Source organism: Phasianus colchicus, chromosome 10, assembly GCF_987193195.1.
Source record: "Phasianus colchicus chromosome 10, bPhaCol1.hap1.1, whole genome shotgun sequence".
NCBI classification, from domain to species: Eukaryota; Metazoa; Chordata; class Aves; order Galliformes; family Phasianidae; genus Phasianus; species Phasianus colchicus.
In genome coordinates, this window is record NC_143445.1 from 9,288,957 (window position 1) to 9,315,891 (window position 26,935).

At 40.1% G+C, this 26,935-nt stretch overlaps 1 protein-coding gene across 13 annotated transcripts in view; it reads right to left on the reverse strand.

Moving 5' to 3' along the window:
* DOCK10 (dedicator of cytokinesis 10) overlaps window positions 1–26,935 on the reverse strand; it is a 136,823-nt gene that overhangs the window by 2,609 nt on the left and 107,279 nt on the right. For 10 of the 13 annotated variants that reach the window (XM_090147260.1, XM_090147261.1, XM_090147257.1 and 7 more), the window contains 25 exons: window positions 26,447–26,491; window positions 25,873–26,048; window positions 25,631–25,747; window positions 25,278–25,389; window positions 24,441–24,562; window positions 24,241–24,355; window positions 24,034–24,100; window positions 23,230–23,277; window positions 22,456–22,557; window positions 20,201–20,322; window positions 19,303–19,415; window positions 18,468–18,605; window positions 16,723–16,905; window positions 15,797–15,907; window positions 15,049–15,264; window positions 14,260–14,317; window positions 13,833–13,931; window positions 12,325–12,431; window positions 11,731–11,853; window positions 10,626–10,739; window positions 5,163–5,309; window positions 4,497–4,707; window positions 2,146–2,336; window positions 1,348–1,448; window positions 902–1,040 (listed from right to left, as the gene is read on the reverse strand). In XM_090147260.1, coding sequence (XP_090003386.1) covers window positions 902–1,040; window positions 1,348–1,448; window positions 2,146–2,336; window positions 4,497–4,707; window positions 5,163–5,309; window positions 10,626–10,739; window positions 11,731–11,853; window positions 12,325–12,431; window positions 13,833–13,931; window positions 14,260–14,317; window positions 15,049–15,264; window positions 15,797–15,907; window positions 16,723–16,905; window positions 18,468–18,605; window positions 19,303–19,415; window positions 20,201–20,322; window positions 22,456–22,557; window positions 23,230–23,277; window positions 24,034–24,100; window positions 24,241–24,355; window positions 24,441–24,562; window positions 25,278–25,389; window positions 25,631–25,747; window positions 25,873–26,048; window positions 26,447–26,491 — 3,077 coding nt within the window. The remainder of the gene's footprint in view (window positions 1–901; window positions 1,041–1,347; window positions 1,449–2,145; window positions 2,337–4,496; window positions 4,708–5,162; window positions 5,310–10,625; window positions 10,740–11,730; window positions 11,854–12,324; window positions 12,432–13,832; window positions 13,932–14,259; window positions 14,318–15,048; window positions 15,265–15,796; window positions 15,908–16,722; window positions 16,906–18,467; window positions 18,606–19,302; window positions 19,416–20,200; window positions 20,323–22,455; window positions 22,558–23,229; window positions 23,278–24,033; window positions 24,101–24,240; window positions 24,356–24,440; window positions 24,563–25,277; window positions 25,390–25,630; window positions 25,748–25,872; window positions 26,049–26,446; window positions 26,492–26,935) is intronic. The other 3 variants (XM_090147254.1, XM_090147253.1, XM_090147258.1) reach the window with 3 other exon arrangements.

Consider the following 26,935-nt stretch of genomic DNA (forward strand, 5'->3'; position numbering starts at 1 on the left):
TGCACCAAGCCCTCAAAGCAATTATGCAGATTTATACCCTGGGAAAAGCCAGCTTCATTTCTCAGTAAGAACCACAATGGGCCAAAAAAAAAAAAATTTTGTAAACCATTATTCTCCTCAAACGTGAAGATGAAGAACATGGCACAGTCTAGTGGGGCAGAATCACTGGTGAGACACTTGGTGAGATGCCATCACTGATACCAATGGTTAAATAAAGTAACTGCACATCTGTGCTATGGGTAGCTAGACATACAGAACACCTGGGAAGGAATAAATGCTTCTCAGGCACAGCCTAAGGTGGCCTACCCACAACCATACAGAGGTACAATTAAGCATGCTTTAATTTGCAAGTAGTGTGCAGAATAGCTCAATTATTATTTACATTAAAACATAAAGCAATAAGTATCTGCATAGATACAGCATAGTGTGAATTTCTGTTCAGTATTATGGCACTACATATAATGCAACCATGCACGCTAATCCTAAAGTTGCCAGCAGCTGAAATGGAGTTTTTTTGACAGTATAATTAAAAAAAAAAAAATACTCTTACTCTGAAAGTCGAACACAAACAAACTACTGAAATATATTCTCCAGTTATAAGTTAGGTCTTAAATGCAATTTACTGTTTTAATTAAATATGTCACAGCTGTAGGACAAAGCTGGCTGGCAGTAGTTTAAGTGATATTCTTTCCATGCCTTTGGACCTCAGTCTACAGTCCCATTAACATTCAAGTTTTCAACATCCAACAAGATGGGAAGACGACATTCGCTGTTTTCTCAGTGAATGTTGCACTATTTAATCTTACTTCTATATTTCTGCTTTCCATCTTCATTTGTCACTAAAAGAAACAACGAACTGCTTTCATTTGGCCTCAAACATCATTAAAGCAGACAGACTAACCTGTTCATTCATAACTGCAGAGAGCTCGCTGAGCATATCTCTATAGTGAGACTTCATTTCTCCCTGATATTCAAATTGGTCCTCCTTAATAAGGCGTTCGTTGACATCAAGAGCATGCCCACATGCTTCTGCAAATTGCCTACAAACACAAAATCACATAGAACAACCATACAAATATTGTAGTAATGAAAAAAACCATATATCACTACTATACCTCTTCCTCTCCTTGCACATTATACCTTGCTAGAAATTAATTTCAGAGATCATCCTCAAATCAAGAGGAAGACTGGCTATTGGGACAGGTTGAAGCTTCAATAAATGTTCTCCTGAGAATGATTTTAGGATACGGCAAATGCAGAAGTAAACCAGCGTGCTTCAATTCAGAATAACTCCATGTCATGTCACTCCTCATATTAGAAGATGACAAACCTAAGCTTAATGTTTACCTGAAGATTTCCTTCAGAAGCTTAACTTGATTATCAGGATATCTCTTTGCATTTGTTTCTTCCAGAAAAGCCCGAGCATAGGCCATTGGTCCAGCATTTACCTGGGGGAGAAATATACAGCTTAGGTGCATAAAACAAGTAGATTACTGCCCATTTTTCTTGTACCTCAAAGGGAATTGGCCTCAGGCAACCAAGCTGCTGTGAAGAATATCAGAACCACTCCTCTTGCCACTTGGATGAAATCTGAAGTTTTACCAAGAAAAAAGGAGCTAAGTCAGCCCCACACAAACTGCAGATCTCTGCTGGCCTTTGGAGGCACTTAGCTTGTTAACCATCTAGAAAGCTGTGCATTTGAAGAGAATTTCAACTAGGACACCACAAATGCATGCATGTATCACCAGTATCAACTTTTCTAATGAAATGAAAAAACTAATCCTGAAAAACCCTTTCTTTAAAGTATTTGCATATTTGGCTGCGTGACAAGTTTTATTCTCAAGTGCTACACGATGGTCTCCTTAGAAAGGTCTTAACATTTACTTAGAGAAGATTTGACACAATTAGTTACATTTGCACATAAATCCAACACTCATCAACATCAATGGAAAGCTTTCTACTGTTGTATGCTTTTTGAGCAGGCTCCAACTGCACTGGAAAACAAGATACGACCAGAAGAATAAAATAGACAAAACATGTCTGAAAGGATGAAAACCAGAATAAAAATTCAGTGAACTGGGGAAAAAAACAAAACAAAACACAACAACCAAGAAAAACAAAAACTGTGTGTCTAATTTTCATTACCTTGACACTGACGCTTCCTTGAAGCTTAAGCTGCAGTCGGATCATGTCCACTTCTTCCATTGTGCAAAGCTGATTGAGCTCCGACACCTTTTTGGACATCTCATCAATCGCTACTTCGATGGGGTTCAGCTCTGTGCTGGTTTGGCTTATGACTTGAATACGCTTCTTCACATATGGAAACAAGTGGCTGGCTACTCAAAAGCAAGAAATACATTAGAGAGGCTTGGCTAGCAACAAGATAGTATTTAAGAAAGCAAAACAAGTCAGTCAAAGGTTAGACCGTATTAACCTTGACGCTGTCTACACAAATGGAGTTTTAATCACTACGTAAGCAATAGAATTCAGCAGTTCTGAATTTCTGACAGACTTGGTACTGGAAAAACATTTCCAGTGTTTGCTACTGAACTCTGTCAGATGCACATGGCAGAAAGCTCACACCACTCAGATTTCAGGATGTATTAATTCCTTCTTCTGAATTAAAGCACCAAATGATAAACCTGTAATGAACTCCAAACACCTTAAGTATCCCACTGAACAAGTTTCACATCAGAGGTAGGAGCTTCTAGCTTAGCTGAATTGATTATTACATGCCCATAGATGAATCACTATTAAAGTGCCGTCCTTAAAAAAGTAAGGAGTCAGTCTTAGTATTCAACCTAATAATTATTATGGGAGCTGGTAGGGAATCATTAATTGGTAAAGCCTCTTATTTCCAGTACAGCCATTTTCATGGATCTCAAGAAACTTGGCAGTGATACAGCATGGGGTACTGTCTGATCTGAGCTGTTTAACCTTCTCCTGATTATCCTACACACTTTGTAAGACCTCCCAGACACCAGGCCCTCCTCCAACGAGCATACGGTGCCAGGCAGCTCAGAGCTAAATGAGTTCCATATAAGAGGGTGGCTGTCACATCATGGACAGCAGGAAACCAAGGACTTGCAGAGCTGGAAGGTCAAGTAACAAGTAGGCATGGTAGAGAGCCAGACTGCAGCCAGACCACCCTCATCCTCTGTGCAATACAGGGGCAGGACTCCAGAGCAGTGATGCCGAGCAGCCATCCAGTAACTCTGCCTAAGCACAAGCAACTGCCATTAGTCCTCCAGCTGTCCTAATAAGCTTTGTTTTCTTCTCAAAATAAAAGCAGTTCCGTTTGCATAGGAAGGAAGCAAAGCTATTTGACTTAATCCAAAGAAAAACAGTGTTTCCTTCACAGAAAAGTGCTGAGGTGAGGCAGGTGCCAGAGGGAAAGCAGGGGAGAGGTCAAATTCCCACCTAACTGACGCTGAAGATGGAGCCAGGCTGAGACTGCTGGCAGCTGATGGTGTCATCTAACAGCCAAAGGAAATTATTCTGCTGGACAAACAGCCCTCTCTGTTTTTGCCAGATGTACCACAATGGCTGCACTTTCAAGTCGGAGAAGCTGCCTGCTTCAGTACAGATCTCAAAACACCCAGTGCTGCTGAGGCACTTCAAAAAACCACACACAAGCAATTCTTTCCTTTCTTCTCATAAACAAAGCTGTTTCATGTAACAAGATGCCCCCAGACACAGGTACCGCTTTTCTGACTTGCCAGAACAAAACAGTTAGGTGACTACGCCTATACTGAAAGGTCTGTCTTCACTTTGCCCTTTGGGGAAGCACACACACTGAAGTTCGTGGGGAACAGGATTTTTGTCACTGAGAAGCCTTTGCTGTGAACATCAGCCTCCCTGCCCACTGCTGCTCAGGAGAGCAGTGCTTCTATCTCAGGCAGTTCCTCATGCTCCCAGCCAAAATTCAGACAGGTCAGGTTTCAGTAGTAGTTTCACAGAGATTTCAGTCACGATAAAGAACTGAATGTCTTCTGTTTAACATGACTCAGTAAGAACAGACATGCAGTCCTCCCTACATTCCTGCCTTAAAACAGTGATTGTAACCACCAACGTGAAAGCTTACCTCTCATTCTAAAAAATACTATATAATGTGTCTTACTTCTACATGGACAAGAGTTCTTATCCAAGAGTTACTCTTCACAGCAGAACAAGCAGCCTACCTTGCTTTTAATTTCTTCTGTTTGTTATTAAAAGAACACTTCTGAGTGCTTAGCTGCCTTCAGCAGAACCCCTCCCAAACCCCATCATTGTAAGATGCTGATCAGGAAAAACAAAAAAGCTGATGATTTCACAAATGAAAACAACTTCACCTAAGAGGGTCAGCAGGATTCTCAGAACAAAAATGCTTTGCAAATGGGCACACGGAAGAGCTAAGTTATCACTCCACGTAAAGTGCTGTGCCTACTATCTGCAGAAAGGCTGGCACCTTTGGGCCTTAGCTGCCAAAGGCAGGCTGGGGGGGCAAGCAGACGTACTGGTCAGGATGGTGCGCCTCTTGCACTGCTCTTCCACGCCGCCGTGCTTCTTTCCTGAGAGCGTGAAAGGTGTTTCGAACACAAACCGGTTGACGTTGTGATGCATTTCAAAGTCAGTCTTTCGATCTTCTGCTTCCTTCTCCTCAAAGAAAGGCGTGACATACGTGACCTGGATATAGGCATACTTTGGATCCAGGTCTTTGGGATTGACCTGTGTAACAGTGGCAAACATAACAACGTTTTGTTAAGTATGACAGACCGTCAAGGCATTCATTATATTTCTTTTATCTACCATGGTAATATCAATAAAAATGAGAATTCCAAATGTTGTATTCAGACCATAAATTAATACAAACATTTTTAACAAGACACCCATGAAAACAGTGGGATTTTTGATCAAAGATAATCCAGAATTGAATGAGAGCTGCTTCTCCTTTACAGGAAACATTCACATGCTCTCCGCATGCATATGCTGGCATGTGCTCTCTTCCCACTAGCAGTGAAGCACTGCTCTAGCACTGGCATTTCCATACTACACTCACCATACTATGAGGTTAGTTATTTGGTTACAAAACTGGGTCACACTCTGTTCACATTCGTTCAAAAAACTGCTCACAAAACATGAACTCGCTTTTCTTCCTTGTACAGGAATCATATCTATCATACCTTGTTGGAATCCTGGATGATCTTCACATTATCTATTCCAAACTTGTCTGCGTACAGTTTCAGCAGCCTCTGAGAGATCTCAGACAAGCCAGTTAGTTTGGGCTCCTTGTAAATATACTCTTTCCCTTCCTCTTCTTCAAAAAAACCCTGTTTGGAAAGAAACAGGATACAGTGAACACACTAGGCAAGGCAAAGCCTAATAGAGGCACCCAGGATATATCTGTATACCCACCAGAGCTTCCAATATGTCATTTCCAGCATCTCAGTTAAAGGATTGACTCTCTCCATCCTCACAGACACTGCCTCATGTCTGCTTTTACACTGGCTTGGTATCTCCTAAGTTACCCAGTAAATAACTCACACACGTTTTCCCACAAGAGCTCTAGTTGTTTCAACACTGACAGCACCCTCTCTAGAATTCTGATGAGTGTATGTAAAAACTCATCCTGATGAGGAAATAAAACTTGGAGTTTTAACAAGGTTTCATATGTAATAGGTTAACTTACTTGTGAAGCAGCACACTATTAGAGCACAAGTGCAACAGCTGCCTGCTGGGTGCACAGCCTGGCTAAAATGCTGGCACAGCCCCCAACACTGCAGCGATGGGCAGAGCTGTGTCACAGGGAGCCCCAGTGAACTGACCTGTGTCTGCTCAGGGCAGCTGAAGAGTAACTCTGGGGGCATCTTCAGAAGATTAATGTGGCACTGCATCACTACAGGTGAGGCAGCTGCTATGCGATGAGCACGTATATCAAACAGTGGGGAGCAGCAATCCCAGCTGAGCAGAAAGCAGCAGCTGACCCTTCAACAAGGACTGGATTCATCCCAGCACCCTGAGCAGCACCAGCCTTCCCTCTAACATTTCATATGCTGCTGATGAAATTTGGCAGTGTTAAATGCCACAGCTGTACCCCTTTCACTGTAAGGCGAAGTGACCCAGTGGAAAATACCTGAAGCTGCAGGGATAATGGAGAAAAGGAAGACAGCATTAACGATGCCAGACCCAAGGCCCTTTAAACGAAACATGATGTAGCTTGGGCAGGTAATTCTACAACACGCCCTGGCAAATTTGAAAATGTTGAAAAACAGAGGAGCACAACTGAACGAAGTCAGGAGAAATCTCCAAAATCTGTGGCAGCCACTCGTGTAAAAAAAAACAAAACAAAACACCAACATCCAGCCCTTTCATGCCGAAGCATATTCCAAACTTTGGTCACAAGAATAATAGACCAGGAAAATTTTACTGAAATATACAGACTTGTGATAAATCAGCTGTTAATTCTAAGCTTCGTTTTAGCAGGATTAACAAATATCTGGCTTCTCCTCCAGTCAGGACAAGGGACAAGAAACCACCTGTTCACATCTGACAAGTGCCAAGAGTAGTGTGGGCATTACTGAAACAAATGACTAATAGCAGCACCAGCAGCTTTCTGATAGTATCTTAATTAGCCTCACCATGACCTTCTAACACCGTGCCATTTTTAACAATATTAACCAATTAATCACTGCAGGCATTGGGAAGAGCTACATAGGTAATTAGAAACCAAATCTAGAGCTCAAAAAGCTGACACCCTATTAACATTTACTGAGCTGTCGCTTTCTATTGATGCTACTGAGAAAGGATGTGCAGGATCACAGCCTGGTTTCTGATCTCGTTTCCACTGAAGAAATACCACTTTATGTGGAAACAGCTGAGAGCCTCATTAGTTTCACACAACCATACTCAATCACACTGCTAGGATTGTTTCTGTCAGAAAATATCCATTTTCTGTTACTGTTCAATGCTTTTAACAAACAACAAAACAAATACCAAAACTAAAACAAAAAAAGCCCATTTTTCAAATTAATCACATAGCAAGCTAGAACATAGCTTATCCTCTTATCTTAGATGTTAGTTCTGGATATGTTTGCATGCTGCAGGACAGCATTTATATGCAAGAACCAAATCTGCTGCATGGCACAGTAGGATGCTATCTCTGCTAACGGTGCTGCTCAGGAAAAAAATGAGATCAACAGTAAAAAGCAACACAAACCTCTCCAAAATAAAAGACACAGCTAACAAATTCTGTCTCCTCTCTAACACAGGAGATAGCATTTATGTACAAATTCCCTGCAGTATTTCAGTGGACAGAAGTTAATTGCGAGCTATAAATAATCGTGTCTGCCATATGCTATATGTCTGCCTAAGACTATTGAAAGCGAGATTAAAGACTTTTTAGGAGCCAAATATCCTCCAATTTAAGGATTTTAAAATGTTAAGCAGCCAGGGTCACACTATCAAAGCATATTCCCAGACTATGCATGCTAACTGTTTTTGCCCTTTGAGAACAATGTAGCTTTACACATGAAAATTACTAACATGGAGCAGGTAAATGTAAATACAGGGAGAACAACCTCATGGTGACGGACTTCCTCTACACTCTGCCATGCTGTGAGTGGGGCTGTGACCCCAGATGTCGGTGTAAGAGTGCTGGAAGGGCCCTTCTTACTCCTTGCATACCCACAGGTGCAGCTCTTAAAGCTCACAGTGCATTTCCTCCCTGCCCTTAAGTGGTACAGCAGGCCCTGCTCCCACAGCAGGCAGAATGCAATGAGGCCTTATGCTTTAAGATGATCTTTGCACAGGCCAAGTGCATGCTGGTGGGAAATGAGATTGCTGCTTATGTGGGCTAAAGTGAGCCAATGCTCCAACCCCTTACTACAGCAAGCACATCCCCACTGCAAAGAGGGAGTGAAGCACCTCAACAACTCATTTCCTTAGCACCAGAGACAACACAGCACTCACTCAGATGTTCTTGCATGGAACAGCATTTCCACAGCCAGCAAAGGTTGAGGCTTGGTATTTACAGGACCCTTCCCTGCCTGTGTCAAGGGTGCAGTGATGTGCCAACATCACCTCCTGTACTAAGTGGGCTTGTGCACAACTCAGTAAGAAGCTATTGCAGCTGTTTTATTAGCAAATGTGGAAAAGATCATTCTGTGATCTTCAGACATAAACCTGCAGATATCTTACTGCTAAGAAAGTCTGCCCTACAACTAACTACCATCTGTTCAATCAGCTCTGGGAGAACAGAACCTCAGCCTTACCCTTAACTCACTGCACTGAATCATGTCTTGAATGGTTTTTGCTTATAAAAGCACAATGCAAGTTTTCAGCTATTCAACATAACTAGCAGCTCTCATGTATATACATATATAAATTCAAGAAAGATCTTGACCTCTCAAAACTGTGCATAAAATCATAAGCCCTGGCCCATAGCTAGTGTGGCCACTTGGTGGTGCAATGAGATGCTGTCAACCAAAGGCCTTAACAGAATTTGCAGCCTAAAACAGCAGCTGCCCTGAGATCTGGCTCTCTGAACTGGTGAATAAAACTCTCCGGTGAAGATACAACAGGCACAGAGGTCTGCAAGCATTTCTGGCAATAGAAGAAACAAAAGGCTCCACATCTTTCCACCTGTACAGCCAACATGGAAGTAAATGGCACAAGGCACAAAGGAGCTGACAGAAATGCAGAAAGGAAACCTTCTGCAGGGAAGAAATGTGCAGTATGTGGGAATGCATGATTCTCTCCCCATTCTTTATGTGGTCAATCCCTATCTGTAATTCCTACATCTCATGTGGTGCTTGGTGTGTTGGTATACCTTCCTTAATCAGTTTTGCAACACTGAGTGCTATTATCCTTGGTAAATGAGGCACCAGTAATGTTGATGGGAATAATCTACCTTCAATTATTTGCACTGTGCCATACGCTTTAGTCACTATGTCTCTGCAAGGAGCAGTACAGAGCAGTTCCAATTTCTGCCACATAAAATCTCATCTGCAAAAGGAAATAAAGAAGCTGTGCTTGTTTGCATTTAGAGCTCAGTATCCATGTGCACAGGGAATAAACCGAGCAACACACAGCTATGAAAAAGTCATATGCTTTCAAGCACTAAAGCTGTTTAAATGAAGTTGCCCTCGTGGCACCAGCAGCTGAAAGCCATCGCACTGTAACAGAGATTTTAACCCAGTTGAGCAGAACTACTGCAGCTAAATTACCCACTTACATGTAGCTTTACTCCATGAGCTTGGCTGCTTGGTGGAGGGGACAGCACAGGGGCAGCCCCAGCAAGAAGCTGCAAGCAGAGAGTCTTATTTCCACCTTCACTGTCCCCATTTTGAGGAAGGGCATAAGTTAAAACTCTACTCTTCCTCAGGTACAGCAGCTTGCTTTCTTGCATTTGTCAAGTTCAGCTTTGCTGATCTGTAGGGAGAGCCAGGACTTACCAATCCCTTTGAATCCCAAATTTGCAGGCTCCTAAGAAGAGATCATGGGGCTTGTGGCTGCCCCTGCCCAGGGTGCTCAATTACTCCTGCCATCAAACACAGATGGACAACAGCCTCCCACTCTGGAGCTGCCGCACAGGCCAGGAAAGCAGACTTGCATTCAAACAGCATTAGTGTGATGCTGAGTTTTTCAGCACAGAAAGAAGGGGTCCAATCCTGCACCCAGTGAAGCTGAGAGGGAAACTGTCACTGAGATGAGTTGACAGCATTGAGCCCCACAGTGCACACACAACACGGTGACAGATACAGCTTTGTAGTTTGGGTAACTGAACAAACAAAAATTAGTTTGCAGGATGCAACAATGAATGGAACAACGTTATTTTTTCTGCCACAAACCGAAGAACTGAGAGCGCGGGGAAGTTAACGTTAAGTACAGGGAAGGATGGAAGATGTGTGAGGAGAATTAAACAAAACATGCAAGAGAACTAGACTTACCACAGCCTTGAATAAGATCAAAAGGAGAAAAGAGCAAATTTCTGTATTAAAATCTAATTAGCAAACAGAATGATTCACATCAATCTGTTGTTTACACACCTTATTTTAAAGTATTGCTTGTATGCTTGCCAAAAATAGGTCTTAAAAAAGCATGCTGGATTTCTACACTGGTTTGTAGTGGAAGAAAGCACAAAATAATGCTTTGAGGATGCTGAAGCACAACAAAGGGAATAAAACTACTCTACAGTATATTGCACAGAATCAGAGGTGGCCTGAAAGCAGAAGTCAGCCAGGGAAAAATAGAACATAACATCTACTGCATACCACTCTGCTTTAAGCTCTATGAGAAGAAAAGGCTATAAGAAAGATGTTTTATTCAGTTTCATTTCAGTTTTATTCTGAAAAATCTGCCCTGCCTCAGTCTCAGTTTCGCTTGACAAAAATCAAGAACTAAATCTAATGTAAATGCCTGCTCTCCACTGCACCACTAAATCCAATGTAGCAGTTTGCACAGATGAAACTGAGTGCTTTCTCCTCTAAATAAAAGCCTCCTGAGAGTTTGACCCATGGTGCACTTTTTACTCCATGGTTCCCTGCTGACTGTTTCCCTGTTTTAGCTTCCCTGAAATACAGCACGATTAGAAAGTGCCAGCTGAAATCCAAGAATCTATCAAGACAAAAGAACACGAGTCTGCTTACCTGCCCATAAAATGCAACACGGTAGTATCGCCCAAACAGACGCTTCTCAGAGTTCACCACCTCTGCAACCTTCAGGTATGAGCGGTGGATGTCATAGTACAGATCAGACAGCCTCTGCATGGAGAGACAGAGCAAGAAGGAAGGTGAGGAGGAGCAAGTCCTTCAGGAAATGACACTGAGGCTCTGCACAAGCATGGCTTGCCTTAACTAGATACCCAAACCTTTGCAAAGATAGCGACATGTGTCAAGGGAGTGGTTAAACCTTGACTCTAAAGAATTATTTCAAGGCTTTTGACATCTTCCAAGCATGCAGTTTTATAGCAGAGAGTGTCTACATGAGCAGGGTCACACTGCATCTCATGAAAAAGCAGTGATAGGAACTGTCTGAGTGGTCAGAGGAAGCAAGTGACTTGAGTGCAGGGAAGGGCAACGTGCCACCAACCCCAGTCAGCTTCCACACACAGATACGCTGCCCACAGCTCCCACCACAAATGACTGTCTTGTGTACAGAGCCAAGAGTTCAAGTAAGTTTAAATCTAAGGACTTGCTTCTTCAATATACAGCTTATATCTGCTCCTTTTCCTTTTTACTAGATTTAAACCAGAAAATCTGTATATGACATCACCATCAGGTTATCCATTATGCTTTGAATTTGACAAGTAAACAAGAAATGAAGAAACCCTGCAGTCACCAAGCCATCACACACTTTATCAGCTATTTCTGAACTCAAATACAATGAAAATATGATCTTGGTTTAAAAACATATGTAAAACGTTCATCGATTAACTGAGATAGATTTCTCCATGGGGACACGTAACGAGGGACATAACAAAAAAGAATCTTAATGAAATATGGCTAGCAGGATGTTGCTGTGGTTTTGATAACCTTTACAAGTCGATTTGTCTGAAAAGCTTTTGCTTGTTCATGGTTGCACTGATGCTGAAAAGAAACCAAAGTTCTTTTATTTACTCATAGCATGAAGCACTGAAAGGAGAAATTACAGACAGGAAGAACAAAACATTCCCTGTAAAGAAGGCACATTAGTTTAAAAATATTGATCTTTACTGTTGGCTTACACTGATTTCCATAATAAAAAAGAACTTACTTTAAAGTCCCTCTGCTTCTCAAAAACAGCAATGATGGGCTTGTTAACCTCAGCAATAAGTTCATATCTCTCAGACTTCCACAAGTATTCAACACACAACTCCAGCTGCTCCACCAGGATGTTCTGCAATTCCACAAGGAACCATATCAGTCAATAGCTGACAGCACTTCATTATTAAGTGCATAGAAAAAGCACCTACCCACTGTTTTTTTTTGTTTTTGTTTTTGTTTTTGTTTTTTATTCTGCATCTTCTATACTCAAGCTTAGTCCAATCACACAATGTTTAGTCAGGTATTGGTGACCTAGCACTGCTTTAGACAACAAACTGAAATTGCAGTAACATGGTAATACTTGACTTCTCATTCAGAAGAACAGGATGGCACTGTGTGCTCCAGGTTGGAGCACTCAATGTTCTACTCAGCTGAATACCTATCCCAGCTATTTAGCAAAACAGTCATGGTATTTCACTCAAAAGCAGTGTCCTTTTAAAGTTGGGTGAAGTGCACTCTCACTATAATTCGTTGCACAGGCATCTGTTAGAAATACTGCTGACTGCAAGTATAAAACAAGACTATAAAGGTTAATGCCTCTGACCTCATTATAGGGAGTATCTTGCATCCCAGAGTCTTCCTTCATAGCACCTTCTTCTTTAATGTTGGGGGTAATGCTCAGAAAAGCAGGCCATCCCATGGAAAATAAGCCTTGAAGTGCAAGTCAAAACAACATCAATTAACAACTGAATGGCCAGACAATTAAAAAAGTTAGTTGAAGCTATTAAAACAAAGCTGATTTCATTGATGAGGTTTGTTACTTTTTCTTTCCCACAGCTCAAGTGATGAGAAGTACAAATGGAACTGACTGAGTTTATGAGACCATCATACAATTCCTCTATGAAGTAAATCAATTTGCTCAGGCAAAGGGTAACTGCGATATTTTTCTGATGCAATCTTATTTCCCTTTGGCATTTCAGTTCCTTGGCTGTGCAGTGCTACGCATGCCACACTCCTTTACACAGGAATTACCACTGCAGGTGGAGGAGTGACAATTTATACTCATGAAACCAATATAGGCACTTAACCCTAAATGCTGGGACTTGCAATCGTTCCACCCATCCCAGCTCCTAACAGAGGGGCACAGTTGCCACAGGCTCATGTCAGCTGATGCAGAGGTGGCCACTCCAGAAGAAGCTGTGCCTCTGCTGGGCTCGAGGATGCCCTGACAGCTGTGCTCCTTATCCTGCCCTGGGAAAGCAGCGACCACCGTTCTGCTTGAGGAGCTCTTGTAGACAGCTCAGAGTGGTTGCTGAGGGAAGCCCTCCCTCTGCCAAGTTTTGGAAGAGTTTTGAGCAACATATCTTTTTCCTGATGCGTAGGTTTAAAATTATCCCAAAGTTCTTCACTCTGTTTACTGTGATCTGTTATTTATACGAAGTATAAAAGCGAGACATCCCTGAAATACTGCTGTGTACAAAAGCCCCTTTCATCTCATCCACAGACATTTGCAAGATATCAGAGAACCATGGTCTTTCCAAAACTAAGTTTTCTCTTCCCAGATATATTTGTTTTTGTCACTGGAAATTGCTCCTTATGAATGCTACTAAAATAGCTCAAGATGAAAATTCCTTTAAAATACACATTTCATGAACTAAACAACAACGCATGAAAGCATTTCAAAGACACAAGCCTGCACTTCATTTCTCTAATTAGCATTACAGATTAAAAAAAAAATCTTTATCTATACAAAGTTACATATGGATAATCTGATATTAATTCTGTCCTTGTCCCCCAGCTTTGGATAGTCAAGGAAACTGAATATGGATTTGTGTGCTAAACACCAATTGACCTGAGAGGATTGCTAATGAAGAGCAGACTGCTCTGTCCACAGAAGAACCCTTAGCCAGAGCTGTTCTGTGCCAAAGAGCACCAGCCAAAGAGCATCAGGAAAGTAACACAATGCTTCTGACATTACTTGCTTGCTGTTACAGCCATCAACATGCACTATAAATATTTTCAGTTTGGTAGATACTTTTCCAGATCAGTTGAAGAACATTAATTCTCTAGCACGTTATCTGACCCATAAACAGGCACGGTTAGAGCACTCACTTCCTCCAGTGTGAGTTGTTAGTAACACATTACTATCAGAGACTTGACCATCCTCCAGGAGCATACGTGAGGTACAAATCTTTTCCATTTTCCAGTAACCTATGATAGCGTAAGATGGTATTAGTACACTGCTACTGGTACGTGTTAATACATGCATATTTAATAACAGCACACTAACAAGTGAAGCATTCTCTTTTAGCACTACTCTACTAAACGTTTAATTAACCCTCCACACAAAACACATACTGTCACTGTCCTAGTGCTAAGAGTAGTACTTACAATGTATTAAAAATAAAGTATTTAGGTAAAATTTGAGCAGCTTTAAGAATACTTTATTTAAAGGTAAGGAAAGGAGAACAATGAAAAATTATTTTCAACGATATGATTTATAAATGCATAGGGTTGATTTTGAATATATTGATCTTACCCTTTCTTTTTAGGTACTCCGCAATGAGAGCAGCGATGTGAATGTAGCACATGGCAGCCTGCAATGAGAGACCAAGATTCGTGTATATGTTGAAGCACACTGACTTAGCATACGTGTGAAAGGGAATGGGCAAGTATTTTCATTACTGACAAGTCACATTGCAGAAGAGGGAAAACAAAACTAACGTAACATTTTGAGCAAATAAAGGATTAAACGATGAAACCTCTCTCCAGTAATAATTTCACAAAATGCATCAGACAAAAGCACAGACTAAGTAGTAAACGAGAACACCAGGAAATTTGCTCAACAGAACAACATAAGATCAGTTAGTAAACACAATATTGCTGGGCTAGGTTCACATCAGTCACTCAGTTTTTGATGAACAGGTCACGTTATAAATATGCAACTTCTCTCCTACACTGTTTAAGGTGGAAAAAAAAAAAAGAATTATGTAAAAACCTGTATGTAAATAAAGCACTGTTTATAACCTCACTTACACTAATATGCCTGTTAAGAGTGAGCAGGTGAGATGCTAATATGATGCTGGACACATCTTCACCATCAGACGCTTTTAAGCCTTGCTCAAGCACACATCAGGCACTGTCACACTTAAGCAAACTGAGGTAATACACATCACATCTCTAGGCACTGCTCAAACCTGTCTTTCAGTGTATGACAGATTGTATACATCTCTTAAATCACTGCTGTTATCTGTTTTCACAGCCCTTTTCATCAGAACATCTCAGCCCAATGACAAATACATTTCCTACTCATTTGTTTATAAATTACCTCTGATAAATCTCCATTTCTTGCGTGAATCTTGGCCATGCTTTCAAGCCAGGTCCTGCGTAATTCAGGTGTGCTGGCATAGGAATTTGCTAGGCTGTACTGCAGGTCCACAAGCATCTCAGGGTCTTTCTCATGTTCCTTCATCTGAGCTGTGGCCATCAAAACTGTTCTGATGCGTTTGGTCAGATCCTTCACCTCTGCTGGGAAATTAACGTTCTTTGGGAAAGATAAGCGATACATCACTAAAACCATCCAAAGAACCACATGCAGCACCTCTGACTGAGCTCCCATTCTGCTTGTGGAACATCTCCCCATCTCCACAGTTTATTTGGTTGGAAACAGATTTACACTTCAACAGTATACACACAATTTACACTGCTATGCATGTTTTTGGTGCACATCTACTGAACAGATTAGGGACAGTTTGTAGACTTAAAGACTGCTAATTGCACTAGCGTTTCATCAGTCATAATGCACAGCATCTTCTCTGATATCAGGTAGCCAAAATGTCTTCCTGAGAACAAATTAAGCAGCAAGTAACAAATAAATTTCAATCAGAAATCTGTTGATCTAAATTATTTAGTGATTCATGAATTCGTCGATGTCTGGTTGCCTCAAAAAACATACTACGTATGCACAAGTCAGTGTGTAACCTGAGTCAGCAATTTTATTCACAGAAACACTTGCTCCTCTGAAGTTGTTGATATTTTGAAAGAGGTAGTGATTGATAAAAGAAAAAGTTTCTTACTTTCATCTGCTTGTCTCCATTAGCAAAATTATTTATAATTGCCAGTGAATGTTGAAACCGAGATCCTCCAATCCCTGCATCTGCTATCAGCTGGCTCACTGCTTTGATGAGCTGTACAAGTAGAGAGTAGCAACAAAGCCCAACAAATGAAAAAAAAAAAAAAAGAAAGAAAAAAGAAAGAACAGGGTGCAGTTAGCAATGAAAATCAAAGATTCTAAACGTTTTTTTAATGCCTGCTTTAATGTAACTTAATGTACTAGTCAAGCAGAAATGCACTTTTAGAACTATTTTAAGAAGATCATAGAACTGTTTGGGTTGGAAGGGACCTAGAAGATGCACCTCCCACTGAATTAGTGCCCACAGCCCCAGTCACCCTGCCCTGAAGCACTTCCAGGGATGGCACATCTACAACTTCTGCGAGCAACCTTTCCAGTGCATTGCCACCCTCAGAGCAAAGAATTTCTGATGGAAATTCACCCTCTTCATTTAAAGCCACTATGCCTTGCTCTTTCACTACATTCTTTGAATGCAGGGATTGTAAGCAAGCTTTCCATTTTGCAATATAAGTGCATTGTTACTGGGCAATATGTTTCCATTAATATATTATTAGATTCTGTTTAGCTACTTCATCAGCTATATTCTCAGCGCTGTAAGCAATGCACACAATTCAAGAATAGTCTTATATGTGATTTACTTGGCCATGTGGCTGGGTTCACAGCTGCTGTCTCTCCTTGGAATGGAGCCGAATAGGCCAAGAACAGAGAATTCAGCCCAATGTCTTCAAACTTGGCAGAAAAATCAAACTGCCACAGAGAACTGTCTGGGGAATTCAAATGAACTGCTGTGCTGCAATGCATAATAATAATAGCAGTAACAACAGAACAATGCACATCAGATAAATACTGATGATCTTACACTTGACTCACCTGAAGATGGGATCTGACTATTGATTTCTGCTTATTAAATTCAAAGTTCTTCCTCATGAAAAAATAAAGTAGAGCAGACGCCTCCATCTGAGTTGAACGTGACCTGTGGTTACAGCATTTCAGGATTTCATAGCAAAGTGAGCCACAGAGATCTGCTTGTCCTTGGAAGAATGCTGATGGGAACTATCGGGGAAAAAAAAGTGTGGATATAAGCTCTCAGGCCTTGTTACAATTATTCTGAGTCAACAGTGTTTGTCTGTCATGCTTCCAGTAAAAACAATCGTCTTTCACATAGTCACTGACACCAGGGTTTAGTGAAGAAATTAGCCATCGGCTAAACATAATCCCATGTGCAAATCAAGTTCAAGTAAAAACTGCACACAGGTTTTCATGCAAACACCATATGCAATGCATCAATTAGACTGACCTCTGAGAAGTCCAGACAGCAGCTGGTACGCAGCAAGCATAAAAGCAGAGCAGCCTATCTGCAAAGAATGCAGAACAGCTAAACAGGAAAAGAGGGGGGTGGTGGTCTGCTCTACTATAAAAGCTGCTCAGGAGAAAGAAAATGCTCAGAGCTGCAGTCACTGCACTTCCAACAGTCAAGAGCTGGAACAACAGGGTGAAGGACAGCTCTGTAATACATAGTATTTATAAACAGGGTGAATACAACAGAAGACAGAGCAGTGAAAGGTGGAAGAAGTACATTCTGGGCACAGATCTCAAGTTCTGCCCAGAACATTCTGCTGCAGGAACCAAAACTGATCCCTGCTCCCACTGAACTACAAAGGAAGAAATTAATCCTGAGAGCTACGGGATGAATGAAAAGGCCAATCCTGGATATTTATTCATCCTCCCCACTGCATATACTCCCTCCATTCCTGACTGTCTGGTATGTAATTGAAAGCTGTCTGTGGCTGATCTACATTATATTTTGCCCATCCCCCAGGCACGTTACTTGGAGAAGCATGGTTTCCTTCCCCTGACACAACAACCATCAGAGGAGGCGGCCACATGGTTTAAACTTATCTGCACTGTTGTGCTTTGCAGAAACATCCGGTAGACCAGGCTAGCATTGCTTATTCTCACTTCCCCATATCAATTTTTATCTGCGTGCTACATCTTGGTTATTTTTAAGAGGATCTCATCTAAGCCTATGACTTGGAAACTGGACAGCCTTTGCAGTTGTGGTACAAAATGTCTAATTGCTCACAACTACTAATACATGTGCAATGCATGCAAATAAAGAGTTTGATGAGCTCGTTTTTGTCCAAAATCTCTTCTATGTTGAAAATGACGTTTGTAAAAATGTAATACTTCAGGTGACCCGCTGGGATAGCCTATGGAATAATCTCCTGCTAGCTCCTCTGGGGACAGCTGGATTCTGCTCAGGTTTCTGCCATGAGGACTGCATGAAGACCTCGAGGATTTCAAGCTTTCTTCCACAGGCAGCAAAAACATGAAAACCAAGAGAGCTGTGACATAGTCAGACACTAGACAGATGGATTTTAACTATATATTTTACAAGCTTTTCTTTCATGGAGAATTTCAATATTTTCATTTTCCAACAGATGTAGTTTTTCAGAAGTCATGAGCTTCCTGCTTTTAATCAATAAATCAGAAGATCTTCAGTATTGTGCATCAATACAGTGCAGGTGAAAATTCTGTCAAAGTACTCAACTATCCTCAAGCTGCAATTGCTGTGACAATAATAGTTCAGATTAACAGAATAAAACCATAGTTACCTTGCCTACAAACAGCCGGAGGGCAGCAAAGACATGCTTGAGAGCTGCTGCTGACTGGTTGATTTGCAAAAAGAGCATGTGCGTGTCAAAGACCTTCTTCATCAGTGCATTCTGGCAATCAGATTGCTGGAGCTGCCTCTGAAAAGCACACACAGAAGACAGAACACGCCGGTTATTTAAAAGAACAAACAGGTGATGACCTGCTGGACTTTGCATTGAGTGCTCCTAGTGAGGTGGTTTTTTTCAGTTGTCTGCCCTGAAGTGTCAGGGGATGAGGCAGTCCCAGCTTGCTGCAGACATGTTTTGCTTGCAGCTTTCTAAAGGTAACACTTGCCCTGTACTCCTACTTTTGGCTGACATACACCAGATTTAAGGGTGCTGAAGTGAGATGCTAAATCTGAAAGGAGCTGCTTGCTCTTTTGTAGCTATGAGACCTTCAAGAAGTCACCTGGGCTGACATTAATAGAACTAAAAAGTGAACTTAAAAACTTAAAATAGAACTTGAAGTGCAGAGGATTCACCTGCCAACTTGCGCAGATACAGATGAACATGAGTAAGATGAGGTGACATATTAGTAGATGAGCAAACCTTTCATGCAGAGCAGAGCTGTATATAGCCTTGGATATTCAGAACGCTCTGCATCCCATCTTTCTTTTCAACTTACATGCTGAGTCAAACTGTTCATGAAATACCCTACTGAGGACTGTTATCTTATTTCCTGATCTTGCTGTCCCAGCATTTTGAGTCTTCTGTGTGTCTGACCCTCGAGGTTTTTCCCCCACTGCATAACTCACACAGCACCACTTCAAGCAGAAAACAAAACAGCAAAACATACCTGGTGGTTTAGAGTGTAAAGACACAGCAGGTCAAGAATTGTGAGGGAAACTTCTGTAGCAATGTTTGCCTCTGTGTCCACGTACTGTATAATGTCTGTTTCACTTGAGCTACCTAGAACATATGAAGCAATGACAATCTTCTGAGCATCCTTAAAGACAACATAATTTTGCATCTCTGTGCAGTAGAGATGGTGTCCTAACTAACTGTACGTTTAAATTAAAGGGTATGTTAAAGAAAAATGCTCCTGGAAGATAGAAGGGGCTGTGCATTTGAATCAACTTCTCTCACCCAAATTGCTTCATAGGGATGATGGGTACAGTGCTTAATATACACCGCAACACACTGAGCACAAACAACACCGATTGCTGGGATTTACCTTCTTACAATACTCTGAAAAGACACTAGCTTTCAGCTACACCTACCTCCTATCTCATAATATATGCTGTCGTTATTAAAGGTGACTAAAATCTACCAAATTCTGAAACAGACCAAAAGGAAAAGAACCTTCTGTCCTGAAAAGGTCACTCTTATTGCTTAGTTTAATAAAGGTAATGTTTCAGCCAGCATGCGTCTGATTGCACAGCAACTACATAACCACAGATGGAAGAGATGCTGGGGGTAGGGAGGATTACTTACCAGTAAGGCTACTATAATACGTCAGGTTACTTTAATTCATTCTGTTTTTTTGGTTTTTTTGTGTGTGTTTTTTTTTTTTTAATGAACTTTTAAATCTCAGATTTCTTAGCATCTGGAAAAAGAAGTGTAATCTCAGTAGCTCTGATTCCCTTCAGGCTCTCTCTCACAGACAATCATGAAAACAAATTTAATTGTCTAGAGCTTGATCCAAATCCCATAGAAGTCTAGAGGGAAGTAAATACAGTTTTTTTGGTACTTACATGCAGTACTGCTGTCTATCATCTGCAAGAGTTTGGGGTTAGAAAGCGCATTTTTGCCACGGATTATTGGTAGCGTCTGAGATCTGTGTTTGTGGCCATCGTGACTAGAAGTAGAATGCATCCTGAAATCCAAAGGTATCATTTAAAAATAGAAATAACGAATAAACTGATCATGCCTATACAAAACTTTTCCACGTCGGAATTTTCTGAGGTACTTCTCAAATGCTAAAGTGAAACCTAGCAATGCAAAATTTTTCACAGAAACAAAGAGAACATTAGAGAGGTGAACAAAACAAAACAGATGAACAGATGTTCTAGAGACCACAGGAGATGAAACTCATTGATTATTTTTCAAAAAGCACCAGCTTAAATAGCTGGCTGATATTTAGAACACTGACTTGAGATGAAGAGAAATTAAGATTAGTCCTGTCACAAAAAACACAGGGGAAACAGACCACACTCATGAAAGAACAAATACAGCTAAGTAGCTTCTACAAGGGGGAAAATAATGAGAATGACAGCGACAATGAAAATGTGTGTGTGTTTGTATGCCTGTTCTTTCAATCTTTTCACACTGTCAAACAGTCTGAAGTATTTCATTATCATGAAGAATTTATCATAATTGGTGAAAGGATTTTGAATTTGTGACCACTACAGAATCCAGCAAGATTTAATATAAATCAAAGCTCAGGTTACTTATTTAAATATTATTTCAAAATGTAGCTTCCTAAAGTTGCATAATTTAAAGATGTTGTTGGACAGAATTGATCCTGCACCTAGCTAAATCCTCTTTTATTAGTTGTTTATTTAAAAAAAAACCAAACAAACAGATTCTACATTTAACAAGAAAGTTTCCAACTCAGGTGTGAAACTAATGGCCAGACATTTGCCAATCAATGTGACAAAGTTTTCCATGATGGGTCACAGTGGAAGGATCTGGGTGGACATTCTGGCAAAACAGCGCATTGGATATTTGGAATTCTGACCTTGAGGTGTTTGGTGGTTTTTTTTTCCCCTTTGGTAGGAAGTTGATTCTCTACGAGCACGGTGACATTCAGCAAATTGGAGTATGTAAATGTCAATGCAAGTTAGAACTGATCAGCAATGCTTCATCTTTCAGCTCATCATCAAAGAATGCTCAGAATTATAACAGGCCAAACAGCCTTTTGGACAACAAATCTGTGAGGGGGTAATGTATGAAGGCCCCGGAATCAGTAGAAACATGACTATGCCACCACATTTGTTCATCAGTGAACGTGCACCAGAACAACAGTTTCCTAAAGGCTGCTTGCCAGGTCCACGTGAGATAATGAAATCAGTGCTGTTTCTTGAAAACTGTACAAAGAAACAAAGAATGAAGAAACAAGCATGGAAGGCAGGCATCTTCTCCCCTGTGTACTAACTTTTCTACTCTGAAGTACATGCTTCTAGTAGCGTGCAAATTCTAGCTAAACGTAAACGAGAAAACCAATGATCCAAACATACAAGGAAGGGAGACTTTCTCAGCATGTTCTTAGATATAGCCATAAGCGTAGAGTCAAAAGTTCACTTTCTCTCTGGAGTTTTACATTATTAACTATGAAAATGCTCAGCTATTCCATAAAAGGGTCAAAAAGATTATTAAAGGTGCACTGCACTTGTGGTTTATTACCATGCTACCCATGAGAATAACTGAATCTTTCAGTCATTAGACTAGGAAGAGAAAGGAAAAAAGACCGTGAAAGACAGAGGCTGTGGAACTGGCAACATGGAGGTAATGCTATAGTTAATGTATAGTTACACATAGCCATATGGAATTGAAAAGACAGGGACCAAGCATACCTATTTTGAAGTTTGACTCTGTATTTCACAACCTCAGATTATCAAGAGGCAAGTAATCTCCTGATATTGTAAATACATCCATGAAATTCACCCATAAAGCAATAAGAATGCAAACATTTGAATTCATTCAGGTTGGGGAAAACTGTGAAGTATCTTTCAGATAGGCATCTGAGCAGAAAACAACAGCTACCCTTTCTGCATCAGTTAGCAATGTATTGACAGTAAGAATTTTTCTGAACATAACATTTTAAGCAGCTTTTAAGCCCAGCTGAAGCTGAAGACTCAATTCTTTTACAGTTTACAGCTCTGGGGGCTCTGAAATGTGTTACGGGTTGTGCCAACTCCTTTACAATTAATGCTGTGATTGTGCAAGATGGCTGCAGGATGACAAAAGCTGTGATTTTACAGGGGTTAATAACGAGGTGTGTCATTACCATTGTGAGAGCAGACCTGATGCCTGGCCAGAGGAGTTTGAACCTTTAAGGGTGCCATTATTCTGGGTGCCCTGAACAAATTTAAAAGCAGCAGCAATTTTCCTGTTAAAAGAAAATAACTGTTAATCTGTCAGGAACGTGACACTGATTTTGTCATGCCTCTGAAGAATAAACAGAGGCCTGACAGAACCTGCCACAGAGCATGAACTGGTTTATCTGGCGACCTTTCATTTCTCCACAGTGTGACATACAGATAAGTTTACAGTAGTAGCATTAAATTAAAAATGAAACAGCGAGTAAGACAAGGTGTGCGTTTCACATTATGCAGCTGGAAAAAGATCTCATGCTTTTTCAGGAAAGTGGGTAGAGACAGAAGATTTTTTGTTTTTTGATTGCTGTGGAACACTTTTCTATGCCCATTAAAGCCATTTGTTCCATCACATAGATGAAAAATAGCACTCAATTTCTTTTATATGACATACATTGAAATCAGGTTGAAGAGTGATTCAGTATGGGTTATAAATGCAACAGTGGCTATCACAAGTAATTCATCTTTGACACCAGGCACATACTCATCACTCTAGAACATTATGATAAGGATATCTGCATAAAAGAAAAAATGCAGTGTACAACAGCTTGATGCTTTCAGAAGAAAACACAGGCACAGATAAACATTCAGGCTAATGTAATCAGCAACATTTAATATTTTAACATACAGCCTATAATGTGGCAGTAACATTTAAATATTATAATATAGTTATAACCAAAAATTACCTTACAATATTGCGCTTTCCTAGATATCTGAAATTTTGAAGACACACCCTGAAAGATAAAGCAGCACTTTATGTCTTTTAATGGCTTCCTAACTAAAAAGACAACAAGAAGCAGCTGAATTGTAGTGATTTGAAAGGACCTGCTGAATGTGTCTGCTTGTTAGCAAACAAAATAGGATGCAGAAGTTTCCCGACTAAGTATGTAGAAGGTGTGGGGACCACGTTGTTCACCCTTTTTCACTTTCTCTCTGGTTGAAGATTCCTGCTTGGTGATGAGGCAAACTCTAAGGCAAGGATTTGGCTGTAAAAGCATTGCTTCCTCCCCAGGTGAAGTTAAGTTGCATTTCACTTATCAAGTGGGAAGAGAATTCTGAAAATAGCTATCTGTGACATGCATGGGTTGGATTGAGTAAACCACCTTACAGAGATGAAAAAACATACATTCTTGATAGCATAACTTTTCTTAAGGTTTGTGAGGTTTGAGGAGCTAAATATTTTCCACATGGAAGAAAAGAACCTCAATCCCATACAAGGAAATTATACTATCAAAATATCTGGGAGAAAAACCCAAAGCATTAAGGCCTCTGTTCATAGAAATGGTCAACATATTGGAAGGCAGGGGTTCTGTTACTAAGGTCTCACTACGCCTTTGGAAGACTGTGGTAAAATAATCTAAGATACGATAGCTATTCTTAGCTTATACCATGAAGTCGACAAACTCAAAAATTGACAGCAGTGGCTTTTGAACATCATCATTCAGCCATTTAAATAATCATTTAATAAATAACTATAAAAATGAACTTACTCCAAAATGCTGAAGAAGTCTGTTATTTCTGAGAATGGTGCTCTCAGCCAGTAGGAAATTAGTGCATCTAAAGAGAGATATTAAAATATATCACGTATTTATTACAAGGAATTAAGCATGCCACTGATAATTATTCTAATGATTGTTTGGATTCAGTATTCATACTATTTTACGACAACCTCAATCAGGTAGTGCACATTTTCTCACCTTCTGAAATAGTTTTCATAATGTGAAGGAAACACATAAGAAGGCTTCTAGTTTCAGCCTGATCTAGCTTGTCAAAACGAAGAGTTGATCCAATCAAAGACAAAGGTCTCATGATCTGTTGAATTGACAGCAAAGGGCTTTGTTGAGCACAGTGATAAGTATTCACATCTGGTAATCATTTTCAATATTTGCACATGTACCTTTTCACACGTGTCAGTTCTCTCACTGTTTTTTTCATTGGTACTTGGGTTAGATTCAAGACTTGCTAAGGAAGCTCTCGAGTCAGCATGGTTTGCTGCAGAGATAGCTATTGATGAAAAGGCTGTAAATGAAAGTCATAGCAAACATGCTAAACCAAAACATTTATGGGTACAAAAACTAACCAGAAAAATGGAGAACTTAAAACGTGTCACATGCTGGATTGATACCAGTGCTTTGAACTTTCAATGCCAAAGATATTGGTGGGTATGTTAGGTACAGAAAACATGCAGTAAGTTGAAGAAAAATGATTCAGTTTGCCATTATTCATGTCATTAAAATGGCTTGTTGCATTCCATAAGGCCTGACCCAAAGCCATGAAAATCATTGGGAAAATGTCCCTGAACTCTCCTGAATTTTGAAATGGGGTTTGGACAACGTGGACAAAATAAGTTGTTTCCACCCTTCTGTTAAGCCTGGGAAAACTAAGAGTACTTTCCTTCAAGAGACTTAAAGAGTTTTCGGGAGAAACCTTTGAACTATTCTTAAGACAGACAGACTGCAAGAATGAACTCAGGTACAGGGATCTGTGAGAGCCTGAATACTGGCATCATTCCAAAGCAGGAGGGTAAGTGAAGCAGTGGAAGAAGAATAGCTTCACAGGAAAAATAAAATCAACCCAAAAACACCCAAAGGGAAGAGAAACATTGGATACCATGTTTCCTTGAGTATTGTATAAGATGGGTTAATGATATCATCCATGAATACTAAGCAGAAAGCACAATGGATTGAGATACACACAAATCCACCTGTGTGGGTAATCAATCTGTCATATATACCTGCTATAGAGTTCAGAACATCTTTGGAAAAGGAAGTGTCCACAGAGTTTGCATGTTTCATCGCTGTCTGGTTCTGAAATCCTCCAGTTGTGCTCAAATCATCCCTAGATCCCTGTATTTTGAAATAAACAGAACAAACTGCTAGATGATATCACTCATAACTTTTACAATGACAACACACATACAATGATGGCTTTTCTTAGAGAGGGAGCTTGAAAACATACTTTCAGCTGTTGAGACGCGACAGCCTAAAACAACCCTCAAGACTTACTGTAATACGCGAAAGCTATCTGCAATGTGAAACAGTTTGGTCAGTTGAACTGCTTTCAGTGTTCTGAAGTCACAAGAATTACCTGATTGGAAGTATTGATATTGAAAAGGAACATATCCTTCATGTAAATCCTTGGCATATTGTCCAAAAGCATTCCATAGAGTGGCATGTACAGGTTTGCTATTTGTGCTTGTTTTGCCTAAGAAGAAAAGATATAACATAAATCTGAAGAAACTAATTACTGTATACTGGTAGCTAAGGAAGTTTCATGTATTTAGCCACTGTATGAACAAATAAGGAAAAAGAAAAAACAGATGACTTTACCGGCTCTGCGTATCGATCATCAAATGAATGCTTTGCCATTAAGTTTTTGAGCACAGCCAAAGCTAAGTGCCTAATATCCTGGTCTTCTTGCAAGGCAAACCCAACCTCCCGCAGCAGTACTCCAATTAAGAAATGTTTACGGCAAAATTCATTGGTCAATGTGTATTCTGGAATATCTTGGAACAGAAAGGACAAAAAAGTCTAAATTAACATATGCTACACAAAACAGCCCTCTCCCATTTTCCAAATTTTCAATAACTATGACTTAGTCCACTATTAAAGCTTGATTTCCTGGTCTGTCTGTCCCATTCATCCAGATTATATACACACTCTGAAATGACAAACTCAAATGTTTTGTACATAGTAAGACTGATCACTCCTTTGAGGCACCAAGTCCAAATTGTTATTCTCATTTTCTAGCTAAAAGTTCTAAAACAGAAAGGTCTAGACTAACTTTGCTTTTACAAATACTGACTAATGTTTGATTGAATTTACTCCAGTGACAACAGTTGTTTATTATTAAAGCTCTTAATGCAGAATTCTACTTGCTTCTTACACAGTAATTTGCTCATACCTGACGTTCGATATTCCTGGGTTGATTCTGAAGGTGTCATGGGGTCTTCATTTACCATAAATATAAAACAATAACAGAAAAAAAAATATGCTTTAAAAAATGAATATACAAATACATTTACTTTGTAACTTTTTAAATAATTTGACTGATATTTGAATGAAACAATTTCTATTGGTCTCTGCTTTCATTTCAACTTTGTACAACTGCTTTGTATGAAATAGAAGATGAATAAACAGTTTACATCATTACGCACAAGAAACCACTACAATAAGTTTCAGCTTTTCAATTATACCAAAAAACACAATGAAATGGCCAAATGATTGTCTTCATCAAATGTTTCTAAAAATATATATTTTTTCACAATGGCAAAGAAGTAATAAACTTCACAGTGGTTTAACAGTGACATGTTGCACAGCTTTTGCCCAAGCAGGTTAAAAATGAATTGTTAGCCAGTATTTGATATTTCTCCAAAATGTACTGCTTGGAAAA